We start from the raw sequence: 17500 nt of genomic DNA, 5'->3' as shown, positions 1-17500 counted from the left end.
GAAGTCTTTGGCAAACTGTTGACCCTTCTGTTACGTATGAGGATGTATTGGTTTCATGTCAACAAATATATATTTTTGAACAATGTATTTTGGGATTTTTATTTGCACATGGATGATTTAAATCAGGGACGGGCTTCGGCTGCTGATAGTTTTGTAAACCATCACGTCACTGTGCTTGCTGAGTTTACTCTAAAGCCCAGCTTCCTTATTTTCTGGGAAAAACAAAGCAAAGTCCCAAAGCTTCAGAAAACGAAAATGACCGTCCCTTTCAATATATAAATAAACGTGTTCATAGTGTCACCCTCTGGCCCAGACTTTCATTGGTAAGATAGTGGTGCTATAATTTCACTGCATGATAGGGCACTGATTGCTGTTTACAAAATCTTTTGAGACACCAACATTTACTTGTACTTATTTTTCTACAAATAACAAAAAAAAAACAAAAAAAAACTTTGCCATATTTATTTCTAATTCCCAATTCCCAATTTTCTCGCCAGTTATAATTTGTCAACATGTTGGGAATTGGTGTAAATGGTTGTGGTCCACCTTTACTGAGTTATTGCCCCTATATTCAAATGCTGGTGTGCTGTCTTTATGCAGGTCCAAAACACCTACCAGGAGGTCCAAAACAGGATCATGGATACTATAATTTGCTCACAACTGAACTGGGTTGGATAGCTCCATTTTTAGTAGTTGTAGCACTTCTCCTATGTATGGTAACTCAAATATCAAGATGCCAACAACAAGGTGTGTCTACTTTTCATTTTATTTCATTTATTTCAATGGAATAAATGAGTATATTTTGATGTGTACGTGTCGATGCTTCATCTGCACACTCAGTTGTCGTGTCAATCATGCAGATCCAGACCAACCTGGAACTTCAAGCCCCGCACACTTGACTGAGCTAACAGAAGCAGATATTATTTGAGATTATTCAACTGAACAAGTGACATCCTCATCCCCAAACTGCCTCAGCTCTGCTGTCCCTCCAGGACGTTAGCAACGGCTTTCTGCTGCACGGCTTCTGAGAAGGCTGCTTCTGTGTATCCTCGCTCGATGGATCCGTGGAGAGCCCCCCCCCCTCGCTCATGTTAATCAGCTGCAGGAGTTTCTGATTTAGAAAGTGTGTGATCTATGTCATGATTATTCATATTATTTCTTACGGGTAAAAGTACATAAAAGGTATAAAGTAACTGACATTAGTTATATATTTCAGGAAAATATCAAGCTAACAATGAAGTTTTTTTAAGAAACTATGCACTACAAAGCCCAAATGTATTTCTTCTTATTCTTATTTAATTATCTTCTTCTTTGGTGGTCAGCACCAGGAGTATAACCTTACTAAGGAGTTGTACATTACTTCCACATAACCATGGATGTATTTTTTGCCCCTAATGCATAACTGCAATGCATTGCGGGTGATCTACACCTCTGGGGTGACCATGGTTGCTCGCTCCCTCAGCCCTCTGAGGGTCGATCTCACTGAGTTCACTTCAGTCTTTTAGACAAGTGGAACAAAACGTAAGATGGCGGTTGGGATTCCCCCATGGGCAAGTGTTTAGGAGAAGTAAACAAGGACATGTGAATGGAATGCAGCACATAAGTGACCCTAAAGTGAGCAGGAAAGATTGTGGCCAATGGTCACAAATGTGGTCACTTTACGTAACATTAACACACATCCTAAACTTTTATCCCCGGCCATTGTACAGATTATACATACTGTGAAAGTTTGCACATTCCCTGATTAATATTTTTGCACACCCTGCACAAAACAATGCAACCTTCTTTCCTTACCTTTTCCATATTGCACACATTTGTCATAGTACATATGTTTTGTTGTAATATATCCATTCTGTATTTATGTTCTTGCTTGTAGCAGTAATTGTCTTCATTGTTTTATTTCCTTTTAACATTTTTATTGTATGCACCAAATACACCAAGACAAATTGCTTGTAAGAAAAGAATTGCTTTGGTAATAAATCTGATTCTGAGATGCAGAAATTTGGCAGCATGGCTGACTCGCACTGTTTTTCCTGTTGTCGAGTCTGGATACGCTACAGCTTGTCACCCTGGTTGGAAGCAGTTGTGGCCCTCAATGGTTCCTAATACTTTGTCTGCCCATGGATACTGACTATTTGCACACAGTGTCTGCAAATGTTTTGAAGTCAATATTTCAAATCCAAAGTATAATCATATTTTAAAGCATGGGCTTCACATCATCATTCATTTCATATTTTGTGTATTTAATGAGTTGCACACAGTGCTGCAGAAAACAAGCTCCAGAAAAACAAAGGTGACCGATTGAGGGGAAAAAAAACCTGATTGTGGCATTCAACATAATTGTTTATTAGACTAAAAGAGCTAAGATAGCTTGTGTGACATAGCAAACCACTCACAGGGAAAGTAAATACAAGTAAGGTAATTATGAGGTTAGGCTGTCTCTTGGGTGGCCTCACCCAAAAGAATATGCATCATACCCATCCTATTTCCATGTTTTTGCAATGGCCTTCAATGAGGACAATGATGCAGCCCGCAAGCCAAAACAAAACAAGCCCAAAAAAAATGGATGTGCTACAGGTGTTGCTGGAGCTTTGACATCAACAGCCTTTGACCCACAACACTCTTAGACTGCGTAAAACAACAGAGAATCAGCTTTAAAATAAAATCCTGTTCCTATCATTGGCGATAATATTCCCCCAACAACATACAACAGCTTAAAACAAGGCACTGATATTAAGCTAAAAAACTTCCTTTCTTTTTTTTTTGAAGGTTAAAGAAATAGTTCATAGTGGTCGCCTACCAATCAGAAGGTTAGGTCCCTGGCTCTGCAGTCCCATGTCAAAATGTCCTTGGCCAAGCCACTGAACCCTTAATCGCTCCCGATGATAGTCTAGCTAGCTGTCTGGATTTATCCTGCAGAGATCTGAGGAGCAGTTAACCATAGTCCTCAGAAATCCACCTCCTGAAAAAGCCCAGTCTGCTCTGATTGGTTAGCGTTTCCAGCTCTTCTGTCTCTGTCTGTACGTACACACCGCGGCCGACTTGAGCTTCAAAGTTCCAGGAAGTCATTTATTTTCAATGGAAGCCGGCTTCTCTCAGCTGCCAGAAGCGGAAAATCCATCGGCGTCGCGTTTTGGGTGTGTTGAGCGTTACAACTAGGTCAACTTTATGGTAATGAGCTATGACGCGGTTCAGTGGCAAACGACCAGCAACCAATCGGATCGACGTCCGTCGCGCTGGCTGATTCCAGAGAAACACACGATCGAACATAGAATGCTACTACGTCCGAGCGGCCAAAGCGTCAAAAGCTTCCCCGTACTTTTTGACAAGCGTCCTTGACAGGGCGGCCAGAGCTTCTTCTGGAGGTCAAGTCGGCCGCGGTGCGTACGTACAGTGAGTCTCTGCAGCGTCATTGCAGCCAGGGAATAACTATAACGGTACTGAAGAGGCCCTTTTTACTAACATGTAGTATAGTTGTGACATCACAATGTACAGAAGTCCTGACGGCTCGTTTAAAGACACGGTTTCTAAATACGAGCTGTGTTCATTTGTCTGTAGATTGAAAGTAGAATCTTGACCAGCTTTATAACCAAAAAAGACATGGAAATCTCACTTTTTAACAATATGGGACCCTGAAATAGGTGATCACGACAGGACATATGTCATGTGGGGTTCTGTAGTGTGCTTGCATCATTGCAAACCAAACAGATTAAATGCATACAATGTAAGAAAAACACAAACTTTGGTTTGGACTTTCAGATTTGAAAAGACCATAAGACTATTTCAGTAAAATCTTTTACTACTAAATGCTCTCCTAAAGAAAACTGTACTTAGCAGGTCAAACTCCTCTGGTTCGGCAAAGTCTTTGAATGTTTGATCCACCTCCCCTTGAAATGATTTTATAACATTGAAATTAAAAATATCTTTAAGGGCAGGCTGATATGCTGCAGCTGTTGAAAGCTAAAGTATTTTCAGGGATGGGAGGGCAGACGTGCATTCATCCACACCACAGCAAGCTGAAACATGTACAGCATGACGGCATTTGTGGAAACTGCACAGTTTGTTCATTTTGGTAACACAGTGAATCCGCAAAGCTACACTCGGGTTATGTAGATTTTAGAAAATCTCAGCATCCGTTTATTCAGTCCGCATTGGAATTCTGGTGACCTCCAAAGTAAGTAATTAGGTTATTTTTACTGTGTACAATGTACAACAGGCTCAGAGACAACCACAGCTGTACTAACATGCTAACATGCTGAGCTATGATTATAAACGTGGTAAATATTAGCTTTTTTGGCATTGTTAGTACGTTAGCATGTGTCCCTCCACCTCCCTGTGCAGGCTCTTGTTAAACAACTGAAACCTAAATATGAGTTATGTAGTTACAACAGAAGTCAGGCAGAATGGATAGTTTAGAAATAGACATGCAGAGACAAAACAAGAAGGTAGCATTATTAGCAGGGCTGCTAGACCTCGTGGTCGCAAAGTCATTGAAAGAAGAGCAGGAGAAAGTATAAATAACTTTGAATCCTATTATCCTATTATCCACTGGCTACCACAAGAACAAAGCAACACGAAGCAGGGTTCAATTCACAATGGTCTGATGGTTTAATGAGTGTGGCAGGACAAGAATGGACCAGAATCAGATTGCAGTGCAGTAAGGAGTGCAACGGTGTAGCTCCCTCGTGGTGTGGCTGGTGTGCAGGGTTGGGTCAGGTCTTGAGGAATTCAGCTGGGTAGGCGAGGTGCAGTAGAGGGGCTCACTGGTGAAGTTGTGCAAGGAGAGGACAGGAGACCTCGAGTTCCAGTGAAGATTGATGGGTCGTTCGGCTCCTTGGCCTTAATTTCCGGGCTTTCTGGGTGCAGGAAATAGAGCAGCGGTTAGCTTGAGTGGCAAACATAGACTCCCTTGCCTTGGTCGGCATGGCTCCTTTTGTCCTGGCTTGACGAGGGCAAACGGTGCAGCTGGAGGCGTGTAACCAGCATGGCAACGATTCAGGGGCCATTTGGCCACATGAGACTTACAAAAAAAAACATATTGGTCCATAGAGATGTTTCTTTTTCATCTTTTCAAATCCTTAGTATGCTTTAACAAGCCAGTGAACTGTGGAAAGGAATTATATTACACACTACATCTGTTTTTATTCTGTGTCATGCTTCAATTTTATGTCCAACACCTTGTTTGTTTTATTTAGTAAAAACAATTGTTTGTGGGGCGACCTCTAGCTCACCCAGTAAGAGCGTGCGCCCCATGTAGGCTGAGTCCTTTGCAGCGGCCCGGGTTCGAGTCCGAAACGCAGCTCTTTGCTGTGTGTCATCCCCCATCTCTCTCCCACCTTTCCTGTCTCTCGCTCTGAAATAAAGGGAAAAAAGTCCCCAAAAAATAATCTTAAGAAAAAATTGTTTGTTTCTGCATGTCATTGAATTAGTTTTTTGTTTTGTTAGTTCAAACCAAACTTTGTCTCTGTGCCGATCTTCAGACTCCAGGTAACTTTTACATAGCAAACCCTTTCTCTGGTTCAGGTTTAATATATTTACTGCCTTTGTTATTGTCTTTTATTCTTCCATGTGTCTGCTGCAGTCTTTACCTAATCTCTGGCCAAAGAATTAAGGCTATTTCTCCCCCCCGTTTATTCTCTTTTACATGGCTGCGATGGGGACAGCAATGTCAACTTTTAGGACAAGCTGAGTTCACGATGGGTGTGTTATTTGATGCTGTCTTCACTCATTCTTACATGACAACTTTTACCCTTTTCTGAGAGTGTATGTGGAGCTCATTATACATCCATCTGTCTTCTAAACCACTTGTTACGTGCAAGGTCCAGGGGCAAGTTTCTACAAGTTGATTTTAAAAACATTCTGAAAGAAATGGGATGTTTACAGTATAGAATTAGTGTTTTGGCAATGGCTTCTCAATGGAGCTTTTTCACAGCAGACATTTTGATTTGTCATAGTAGGAAAAGCACAGCTGAAAGCACAGCCATCATTAATGGTTTTGAATACACCTGTGCTTTTCCTACTATGACATGTCAACATGTCTGCCGTGAAAGTATTACTACTGCTGTAAAGTAGTTTTATGCTTCCAGCATTACAAATGAAATAGCCATTTACTGCATTGTTAGAACCTCAGTCTGGTGACTGAACTTTGACCTTGTGTGTTTGTGACTCTTCACCTCTGTCTCCTCTCACAGGGAGCGAATGGAATGCTTGGCCCTGCTGCTCCTCAACCTGATCTGTGGTTAGCTTCCGCCTTTACTTCATTATCTTCATTCAATACTATTTGGATGACTCTTGTGCCTAATTTCTCTATTTCTTTACTTTACAGTGGTGTATCCTATCAACGTGACCAGCAGGGCTCAGAGCAGTTCTGTGATCATAAGTTTGCGTGAGCCGACCTACGGGACTGCGGCCACGTCGCCCTGCACTGCAGGCTCATATGACGGTTCTCCTGAGTTCTCTTAGCTGTAAAAATTGATATAATGGCTGTAATTTATCATGTGTATTATCTTTTTATACACCCGAGCGCTGTATGCTGTAAAGCCTGTAATGTAGATGTTACGTTATTAGCGACCGTATTGGGGCTCTCGGCTAGTAGCTAATGTTATCGCTAGCTAGTAGCACGACATAATGAATAAACTCGAGCCGACCCGCAGGACTGCGCCCACTATGTAAAACTAGTGTTAAAATCTCGTCTCGTCTCGATCTCGTGAACCCAATCTCGTGTCTCGTCTCGTAAGCTGGGTGTCTCGTCACACCCCTAGTGAACAGTTATGTTACTTATGTAGAAATAATTCACAAGTAAATCTAACAAAACCTCTCCTTGTGAACTGCTCAGCAGCCTTTAGCCAATCTAAGCGTATTATAGCGCCACCATCTGGCAAACTGTGTAATATTTATTGTGTGACTGCTTTGCTAGTTACTGCAAGAACATCCTGAAGAGGATATTTGCTTTGTTTAGCAGCAAAATGATGCACTGCAGGATGTATTCATCATTTTCAGCATGTTCTCCAACTGTTCAGATTTTTTTATATTGTTGAATTGACCACTCCTGAAATGTTCTTGCTGTGTTGATCCACCTCTGCTGAGTTGATGCATCAGATATCAGAAACAAATATTTTTTTCCATCAGGTACAAAACAGCCACCAGGGGATCGGGCTCGGATTGGACTTGTCGTCGCTGGTGTAGTTCTTCTTCTTCTTGGTGCCTCGATTTTAAAAAATTGGAAATGGGCTTGAATGGGCTCAGTTTATTTAGCAGAATTTCTTTGTGTTGTTCCAGCCTATCCAATATTTCCTATATTTCTAAGCAGATTATCTATGCCCCCGCCCCCCCTTCCTGGCCCCCACTCAGTAATTATTAGTCCACCCCTGTGCCACCCGACTTTAAAAAATCCTGGACTCGCCCCTGCTTTCAAGACGCAACCAATTCTGTAACATTCCTGCGCTGCACTTTGCCTCTGTGCTCTGCGCCTACCTCGCAATTTTGACGCAGATCATGTGTAGGCCACTCATGTATACCTCATAATTTTAATTTAGACAACAGAGATTGAAATAAAAGCATAATTAATATTGAAACGAGACAATAGCGTCTGTAGAAATGTTGCTTTATTTACAGTTTATAGTGCAGTATAGTTATACCAGATAAAGAATATATAATAATATATTCCGTCCTGGTACGTAACCTTCCCCAACCCCTGCAATAGGGCCCTTCCCAGTCTAAAGGATAATTACACCCCCACCTTTTTTGAAGGATTTTTTTAAATTGAAGGAATTATGTTTATGTTATGAAGAGAAGCCAGCAATGTAGCCTACTATAAAAAATAAGTTTTTTTCTTTATACATTTTCACATTTTGAATGGATGTATTGAGGAAGTATCACTTTTAAATTTCCTCTATAGTTTACATAACATTGTATCCAAGTATGGTATATTGAAAAAGTGTCATGCCAACAAAAGATTATTCCGTTTTCCATTTCTGTACATTGTATAACTACAACAGTTAATCCTGTGTTACTTAATTAGTGTTCTCAGTTTGATGGGGTTTGGCTTGTGTCGTTTTCCTGTGTTATTTTGTAAAGTCACTCTCCTAAGTCTCATGTCTTGTTTTACTTGCTGTCTTTGTTCCACCACACTTATTACCTCATTCCCCTCACCTTAGTTTCTCAGCCTATCTCTCCAGCTGCACTTTATCCTCTCGTTAAATTGTTTGTATTTAGGTCATTGTTGGATCCTTGTGATTCGTTTTTTTCTTGCTTACACAAAATATGTAATAAAGAATTAAGTTCCTGTTGCCTCCTGTGCTTGGCTCATAGACTGTAAAACACAGTAGGTTTGGGTTCATCTGCTCCACTCAACTGTGACACTGGGAGATTTTCTAAATGTACGAAAGGTGAGTTTGTTATGAAGGTGCATTGCTCTTTTTTTTTTTGCTTTAACCAGAATTAACTCCACCAGGTAGCAAGACAGAACAGAAAATGGGAGTGTTTGCTTGCTCTACCTCCTAGATTTATTTTACAATAACAACAATGCTACACATAATGAGCCTATTTTGTATTGTTTTTTAAAACAAAAGAGCTGTGCAGAAATTCTAAATAACAGAAAAATTGTTGTGAACAACTAACCTAATGCTTACCAAGAATAATAAAACATCTGAAAGCAATAACAAAACTGTTAACAGGACAAAAAAAAACTAATTTTAAAAGTTTAAACAAGATTTTAAACAACAGATTCAACCGCTATGACACAACAGTTTTATTAAAAAGCTAAAGAAAATATACAAATAAAGATTAGCTGGCTAAATTGCTGGAAAAAATGACAAAAATGAAGTATCCATTTCCCTATAAAACAATAAGTTATACATTTGTGTGTCAGTTTGGTTCAAAACATTAACTATCCTAAATAAAATAAAATGACAGCAGTAAAGTCTATTGTTTTATGTATTTCTCTTGCATTGTTTTTATACAAAAAAAAACTATTCACTAAAAAATTGTGAAGGAAAACAGAAAGCATTTAAACTTCTATTAATATACACAGACATGTATAACCCTTACAAAATGCTGATTAAAAGTGTATATCAATGTGTTTTACAACCATTTTGTATCATATAGAAAACATATTTACTGTTAACTGTGCAGGTAAAACATTATTTTGTTGCTAGGATTGCACAACAGAAATACAGGAGAAATACTAGCTTTTAATAGCTTGCTAAGAACATTTTGTTGTAGTTTGAGAAACAGTGCTAAAGTGTGACAAGCACTCCATTAAAGTACTCATTCATTTTCAAATGCGATAAAGCAAAGGGTTGCTACCATAGACATATATACTAAAGGCTACAGCACAAAATGCTGAGTCGCCCAGCTAGCTATAGCTAGCTAACAATTAAGCTAACGGTTAGTTTGGGTTAACTGACCTCACTGTTGTTTGACTGTGCTTAAGATGAGAAGAATATGGTGCCAAGGTAACCTTTATTAGGCAAAACACTAACTTATCAGATTGCTAAATTTGCTAAATACATCTAAACATACAACAATATGCTTTATGTTGACAGCTAGTTTTTAGCATGCTGGAAATAAAAATACTCATAGATTTTTGTTGTTTTTCTTTCCATGTTGAACTTGGGGTCACTGGTGAAGGTGCTAAGAAGAAGACATGGAGGAAGAGGAGCATGAGAAAGGAGAGAAGGGGAGGACAGAAGAAGGAGCTTCAGAGGAGCTGATCGCACCACGCCGGGTCGTCAAGGTTTATTTCAACAAACGGCTCACCGGAAGAAAGCGCTATGGAAAAAGAGAAGGACACAAGTGTAACTAACACAGCTTCCTAAAATATTCATCCACAAATATCAAGTGATACACCCTTTACCTCTCTTTCCCCGAGTTAACAGAGCTGAGATTGATTAGCTGATTGACTACTTTAGCGTGTCTTAGCACCAAAGCTAGATGCAGGTTAGAAACAGCTTATCTTAACGTTAGCTTCCTGCAAAGGTGGCACCTAACAACTCCTAGCTTACGACACAAAATGTGAGTTTTGAATATGTTTTAAGATTTTTTTTAAATCTGCTTTTGGTGGAGTTTAGCATTTCCCACAGTGGACCAGGCCACGTTTGCGTCATATCGCCGTCTGTACCGTGCCGGCGGTAGAAGCATGAAACCGTTTCTAGTTTTCACAGTACCTGATTTACTAAGTAACTGAAATTTAGGAAGGTGAGTGTTAGCCCAATCGCCCAAGGCTAGCAGCTGTGTTTTTGTATTTATACGTCTACAAATGCTGAATTCATTTCTTCTTATTTATATCCTAATGCTGTCACATTTATTATGTATCCTTTATCCCTTTTAAAACATTTTAAACAGTTTTAATGTTACATTGGGTGTTGTTTCAGCAATATCTTAGGCTGCTGTTAACCTATTGCAGCGCAACATTTGCAACATAATACATGAAAAAAATACGTAATATTGTATTGTCTTTGACATACCTTATTGTATAAAGTTTAGTTAATGTGTGTGCAACACTCAGTTATTTGAGAGCATGAATGATTAATATGTGCACACATTTCTGTTTTTCCATGACTGCCAGGCTCTTTTCCTTTAAAGGGGCACTCTACTAATTACACACATTAAGTTCAGTTTACTTATCATAAAAAATACTACCAAGCTGATTTTTATGTTTGTATACATATAAAGTATCTTACATGGGTTGTTGTTGTTTTCGTTCTGCTGCTCCTCCCCGATAGCATCGAAGAACATGTTGGTGCTGCTGAATGGGCTGGATGTCTTGTCAGCTGCGTCGTGGCCCAGTGAGGGACTGGTGTTACTACTGGCGGGCAAAATCTCCAGACCGTTTGCATCTGGCTGGTTCTGTGGAGCTGGAGTTACAGGCCAAGCAGTAAGAGAGAAGAAAAGGTAAGACGAGGACGTTTTTAATTGCACAAGAGTTAGTGTAAAAATTTAGACTTGATAAACGTGAAGATGTGAATTGTTCAGTGTATGCTGGGTAATGTAGCATTCAGGTTATTTTCACAGGAAATAACTTAAATGCATGTTAAAGTGATTCATTTTCTCTGAGGCAGTCAAGACAATATGCATCCGTCTTCTGCTTTCTCACAACTTTGTCGTCTTTAATTTTCTATCTGCCCTTTTGTCATCTTGGCTCTTACAATACCTAGAGTAGCCTGGCATTGCTAATGCTAATTAATACATAGTAGTCTGGAACTTGTAGTAACCCCTGTGTTTAGCTTGATACAACTGACACAATTTATGTACATGACTCAGGTAGCCCGTGATGGATAAAAGTTCTGCAAGTGGCTTAGTTCAAAGCTACCTAAAGGATTATAGTAGTATTGACTTTACAGTGTTAAATATTGGACACCAAAAGTATCAAAAACATTTTTCTGTACCGCTCTCTCCATTGGAGATCAGATCCTCCGACTGTAGAGTTGTGCCGTTGGATACTGGAGGAGGTGAAGGGGCGTCGGTGGTCACTTCATCTTTAGGAGCTGGTCGATCTGAAACACAACACAAACAAATAACCAAAGCACACACATCAGGATATGCTCACATAGCCCCTTAAAACCGAAATTATCCAGACATTACTTGGCGTAGCTGTATGTGAGAACGGAAATGTCTGAATCAGTCAGATCAGACATCAAACGGTCTTTACCCTGCCAGCTCCCGAGTGCAAAGTCTGTGTAATGTCCCACAAAGTGTGAGAATTCACAGCAAGCGAGTGGGCATGTTGATCACATTTCATCAGCTCACATACACCCAAAGAAAACAAACTTCTGAGGTTAAGGAAGAAGGGTGATTTACACGAAGACGGCAGCAGAATTGTGCAACCGGAGAGACAACAGTCATGTTTCCATCAACGTATTTTTCGCGCATTTTGATGTATTGCATTAGAACATGTTGATGGAAACGGAAAAATTCAAAAAAACTTCCTCAAATTTGAAAAAAGTTTTTGCCTTTTTTCGAAAAATAGTTAATGCGCAAAATGGGAGATGGAAACAGCTTTACCGAATAAGTTGTGACGTAGTGAACATGTAACTCACATGACTATAGTCTCGGTATCCGTGGGATGGGGGAAGGATCGGGATACGGGTCCCATCCAGTGCGCTGTACACTTGTGGCACAAGGTGCGTAGTGGAGTTGCGGTGCGCTGTAGCCTGGGCCTCGGGTAAATTGACGAATTGGTTCAACAGCTTGAATCGTACGGCCGTGCACACCGCGTATACACAGCGGCGAACGGTTGTCTTGCTGACACCAAATGTCTCTGCCACAACCCTGTATTCTGCACAGGTGGCCAACTTGTACAATGCTACCTCTCTCCATTTAGCCAAAGAACTTCGCTTCTAAACTCTTTGATTTAGCAAGCCGGTTTGTAATCTACAACCATGCGTAACGTCAACGTGTGACCAAACTACGCTTTGCGTAGTCTAGTTTATTCGCTCTAAACCAGTTGACGGAAAAGCTTCTAATTCACATTTTCTCCTTTTTTCTTTTTTGCGACATTTTAAAAGTTTGCTTAAACTTCGCTTGACAATTAGATGGAAACATGACTAATGAGATTCGGCACTTCTGTCAGTATTGGCCGACAATAAAATCATCAGACAGATTCAAGAAACCACAAAAGACTCGAAGCGACTCTTTGACGTGGTGTCTTGTCATGCCTCCTGCATGAAGTTGTGTATCAGCCTTGTCCTAGTCTTTGTTTGTATGGCCTTGCTCAAGTTACAGAGAATGAATGCCAAAGAACTTTCTCTTATTATCTAGTTATGGAAAAAGAATATGAATAAACTACTTTAGAGTAGGGTTTTTTCGGGGCTACGTTATATGGGATCGGTGCATAAACTCATACTCACCGATACCAGCATTTTATGCAGTATTGAAGGCATCTCTGATATACTGGTATCGGTATCGGAACAACTCGTTGTTAAGTCTGAGACAGACAATCTCTTATTACATTTGAGAAAAAGTTAAAGAAACTTCGGATGGTGTCAGGAGCGGATTTGTCGGACATATACCGGAGTTCATGTGTTAAAAAAAAAAAATAAAACGGCTATATAATCTTGTTACAGTAATTGAAATGAAACCAAACACACGTACCCAGGTCGTCCAGGTAGACTGGTTCAAAGTTGCCGGTGGGTTCGTTGTGATGGTTGGCGGGAACCTGACGATGGAGGTCAAACGAGTACGACTGGACAATCAAATAAGCAAGTCAGCAATAACAAAAAAAAAAAGCACCGTAAGAGCATCAACTAACTGTCTCAACTGTGACATGATACAGTGAGTGTAAAATACGTTTCAAAAAGGAAACGTCGCTGATAATGTTGTTGTCTTACCCTGGAGGCTCTCCTGAGAAAGTAGAGGATGACACACAGACTAATGATGATCACGACGATCAATGTGAGGATCACATAACCTAGAGACATGGGGAGACATGTGCAACTCAGTTTTATTAGCATTAGGTAGCACTTAGGGGCTTATTTGTGCCACTTGTCCCTTCAACCATGCAACTTTTTGTTTTTTTTTAGGTCAAAATTTGAAATAAAAACTTTTTCCCCAACGTTTTGGTCGTATTTTTTGACACTTTTGTTGCTTTTACCAATGTTTGTCACTTTTTTCTTTTTTTTTTACATTTTTGTCACTTTTTCCAATGTTTTGGAAGCTTTACAGACGTTTTTGTCACTTTTTTAGAAGATTTGTTTTCTGCGCTTCTTTTGTTTTCTCCCCACATTTTAAAGCTTTTCCAATATTTTGGTCACTTTTTTCAACGTTCTTGTATCAGTTCTTTTTCAGATGCTATATAATTGAATAAAACACCCAAATTAAATGAAAGTCGTGAACTGATCATTTATTTTACTTGTGAAGAGTGTTGTATGGAACCATCCACATTATTTATTTTTTGACAATTTGGTTGAAAGAAAACCCAAATTCATGTGTTTAATATTACTGTAAAAATGTTACAAAATGCCATAAAATTATGTTTTATTTATTTGGGACTCCTTATAGAAGCACCTTTTTTATTCACTAAAGAAGATGTTTTCTCAGAATGAAGATAGAGTAGAATATGGTGGTTTATACATAAAAGTACAACATCCTTACCTGCAGACGAACTACTTGTGTCTTCAATTATCACTAAAAGAGACAGACAGCTGGTTACTGTTCGGCACTCTGAGGCTTACTGTACGTACACACCGCCACCGACTTGAGCTGCAAAGAAGCTCTGGCCGCCCGGTCAAGGACGCTTGTCAAAAAGTACGGGGAAGCTGTTTGACGCTTTGGCCGCTCTGACGTAGTAGCGTTATATGTTCCATCATGGAAAAAGCTCAAGCAGCCACTGCACGGCCAATACATCGACACTAGAAACCTTTTATAAATTACATATATAATGACAGAATGTGTATTGTTTGTTGGTCGCAGCGGTGTCTGTTAGCAGTTAGCTCGCTCGTTAGCCGCTGAACTGCAGCAGAACGCAGGCAGAGCGAGCAGCCGCCAGCTGTTGATGCGTGCCGGACTTCACCGTGAGCGGACTGTTTAGAGACGATGTGACCGGCAGGTAACGTTAACTGGTCCCTGTACGCAAATATCATCAATGATTGGGAACCCAGCAATGGCCATGATGAGCTTTTCCTCCTTTTTCTCGGAACTAATGTTTTGGTAGGAACGAAAGTTTACATCGTATGTTTCTCTGGAATCAGCCAGCGCGAAGGACGTCTATATTCTGATTGGTTGCCACTGAACCGCGTCATAGCTCATTACCATAAAGTTGACCTACTTTCAACTTTCTGATTGACACTCTGGTCGCTCAAAACGCGACGCCGACAGATTTGACGCTCCTTGCAGCTGACAGAAATGAGCTTGAAAATGAATGACTTCCGGTATCTTTAGAAGCTCAAGTCGGTGGCGGTGTGTACGTACAGTTAGTGACTCAAATCAAACAATTACACTGTCAGTTCAAGCCCTCTAGTGTGGAGAACAGAAGCAAAATACATTTACAGAGTTGTTTTCTCAATTAAAGGTCCCATGGCATGAAAAATCTGGAATCTCCTCCTTATGACATCATAAGGGGAAAGGTTACCTCCCCTTTCTCTGCTTTGCCCGCCCCAAGAATTTGGCCCACCCATGAGAAAGAGAGACATCATGGCTTTCAAACGAGCAAAGTGGCAGTTGGTCAAGGCCACACCCCCACCCTCCACCTTGCCCCCCCTCTCTCCTCCTCAATAGCATTTAAAGCTACAGACACAGAAATGGCACATCCTAAGGAAAGCTCATTGTGGGACTGGCTCTAGTGACTGTAATTCTGCACCAAGGCTGAATTTCGGGAAAGAGACTTCAGATACAGTATTAGGGGACCACTAAGGTCTATATAAAAGAGACTTCAGATACAGTATTAGGGCACCACTAAGGTCTATATAAAAGAGACTTCAGATACAGTATTAGGGGACCACTAAGGTCTATATAAAAGAGACTTCAGATACAGTATTAGGGGACCACTAAGGTCTATATAAAAGAGACTTCAGATACAGTATTAGGGGACCACTAAGGTCTATATAAAAGAGACTTCAGATACAGTATTAGGGGACCACTAAGGTCTATATAAAAGAGACTTCAGATACAGTATTAGGGGACCACTAAGGCCTATATAAAAGCATCCAAAAAGCAGAATGTCATAGGACCTTTAATCTATTGTTTGTTTGTGTTAGAGTGTGTGTTTGAGTGTGTTAGTGTGTGTTAGAGTGTGTTAGAGTGTGTGTTAGAGTGTGTTAGAGTGTGTGTTTGAGTGTGTGTTAGTGTGTGTTAGTGTGTGTTAGAGTGTGTGTTTGAGTGTGTGTTTGAGTGTGTTTGAGTGTGTTTGAGTGTGTTAGTGTGTGTTAGTGTGTGTTAGAGTGTGTGTGTTAGAGTGTGTGTTTGAGTGTGTTAGAGTGTGTTAGTGTGTGTTTGAGTGTGTGTTTGTGTGTGTTTGAGTGTGTTAGTGTGTGTTAGTGTGTGTTAGAGTGTGTTAGTGTGTGTTAGTGTGTGTTAGAGTGTGTGTTAGAGTGTGTGTTTGAGTGTGTTAGAGTGTGTTAGTGTGTGTTAGAGTGTGTGTTAGAGTGTGTTTGAGTGTGTTAGTGTGTGTTAGTGTGTGTGCTTGAGTGTGTTAGTGTGTGTTAGTGTGTGTTAGTGTGTGTTAGTGTGTGTTAGAGTGTGTTAGAGTGTGTTAGTGTGTGTTAGTGTGTGTTAGAGTGTGTTAGAGTGTGTGTTTGAGTGTGTTAGTGTGTGTTAGAGTGTGTGTTAGAGTGTGTTAGAGTGTGTGTTTGAGTGTGTTAGTGTGTGTTAGTGTGTGTTAGAGTGTGTGTTTGAGTGTGTTTGAGTGTGTTAGTGTGTGTTAGAGTGTGTTAGTGTGTGTTAGTGTGTGTTAGAGTGTGTGTTAGAGTGTGTTAGAGTGTGTTAGTGTGTGTTAGAGTGTGTGTTTGAGTGTGTTTGAGTGTGTTAGAGTGTGTTAGAGTGTGTTAGTGTGTGTTAGAGTGTGTGTTTGAGTGGCAGTTAGAGAATATGAGCATGTGAAGGTTGTGGTTTAACACACAGGAAGACAGACTTTGTCACACAAGACTCGCTAACATGTCGTCTGTAAGCTACCTGGTTTAAGTGAGCTACTGCCCGTTGTTGTGACAACTGTTGTCACACCATCCTTCCCGCTCTCAGGCACGCTGACCGAGGTGGCTGTCTGCGACGCTGCGCTGGCCTCAGCTTCCTTTGTTGTTGTTTTCAAGTCGTCTGAACTCTGAGGTTCTACCGTTTGATTCTGTAACAGCAGTCAGTGGGAGACAGTTAGTATTAAAGCTTCACATAGGGCTGCTAGATTATGGAATAAAATCTAAATCACAGTTATTTTTGGTCAATATTGAAATTAGGATTATTTAACAACATTGACTTTTATTGACTTTTGGAAAGATTTTGCATTTATTGAATTTAAAAAAACACCGAATAAGTTAAACAAATTAACAGTGTAAACACCTTGAAAAAAGTGGATTGATTGCACAGCCCTAGCTTCACATAACTGACTGGATTGAAGACAAACATCTGCTCTATCAGTAGTGGAGGAATGTAACTAAGTATATGTACCCCCAAGTACTTAAATATAAATTAGATTAGGTACTATTGATTTTTTTGTTGTTGAATATGCTACTTTCTACTTGTACTCCTCTACATCTCAGAGGTAAATATTGTACTTTTTACTCCACTACATTTGTCTGACAGCTTTAGTAGTTAGTTTAGGTTTTCCTCCCCTTCCTGGCCAGTGAAAAGCTCGTATCTCCAGATGTGTTGATGTTGAATGTGTGTGATAAACTGAAGGATGACGTCTTCCTTTATGTGTTGAGTAAACTCTCCTCCTTCTTAAAGGAACACGCCGACTTATTGGGACTTTAGCTTATTCACTAATTCTGCTACTTGGGTGGAGTGATTTGCTCGCAGCACCTGAGAAGCGCCGTGGTGAGGAGCAGAGAGTAACAACGGTGCTTTTCAGGTGTTT

General features: G+C 40.2%; 2 protein-coding genes and 1 long non-coding RNA gene across 5 annotated transcripts in view; 2 read left to right on the top strand and 1 right to left on the bottom strand.

The window, feature by feature from the left end:
* The window catches only part of LOC144513262 (uncharacterized), a 3587-nt gene extending 1576 nt beyond the window's left edge, over positions 1-2011 (top strand). Inside the window, exons 4-5 of one of the 2 annotated variants that reach the window (XM_078244286.1) lie at positions 601-747; positions 841-2011. In XM_078244286.1, coding sequence (XP_078100412.1) covers positions 601-747; positions 841-899 — 206 coding nt within the window. In that variant the 3' untranslated portion in view covers positions 900-2011. The remainder of the gene's footprint in view (positions 1-600; positions 748-840) is intronic. The other variant, XM_078244287.1, reaches the window with a different exon arrangement.
* A 1979-nt stretch (positions 2012-3990) lies between these two features.
* Positions 3991-7122, top strand: LOC144513214 (uncharacterized). The gene is made up of 3 exons (XR_013501093.1): positions 3991-4174; positions 6192-6238; positions 6326-7122. It is a non-coding gene; the product is annotated as an uncharacterized LOC144513214 (long non-coding RNA).
* A 1413-nt stretch (positions 7123-8535) lies between these two features.
* LOC144513213 (uncharacterized) overlaps positions 8536-17500 on the bottom strand; it is a 14460-nt gene continuing 5495 nt past the window's right edge. The window contains exons 4-10 of one of the 2 annotated variants that reach the window (XM_078244207.1): positions 16606-16771; positions 14092-14124; positions 13329-13408; positions 13093-13183; positions 11388-11495; positions 10683-10856; positions 8536-9771 (exon numbers count right to left, since the gene is read on the bottom strand). In XM_078244207.1, coding sequence (XP_078100333.1) covers positions 9701-9771; positions 10683-10856; positions 11388-11495; positions 13093-13183; positions 13329-13408; positions 14092-14124; positions 16606-16771 — 723 coding nt within the window. In that variant the 3' untranslated portion in view covers positions 8536-9700. The remainder of the gene's footprint in view (positions 9772-10682; positions 10857-11387; positions 11496-13092; positions 13184-13328; positions 13409-14091; positions 14125-16605; positions 16772-17500) is intronic. The other variant, XM_078244208.1, reaches the window with a different exon arrangement.

This window comes from Sander vitreus, unplaced genomic scaffold, assembly GCF_031162955.1.
Source record: "Sander vitreus isolate 19-12246 unplaced genomic scaffold, sanVit1 ctg154_0, whole genome shotgun sequence".
Lineage (NCBI taxonomy): Eukaryota > Metazoa > Chordata > Actinopteri > Perciformes > Percidae > Sander > Sander vitreus.
Note: the sequence above shows the minus strand (reverse complement) of the source record. Positions and strands in the feature narration are given on the sequence as shown.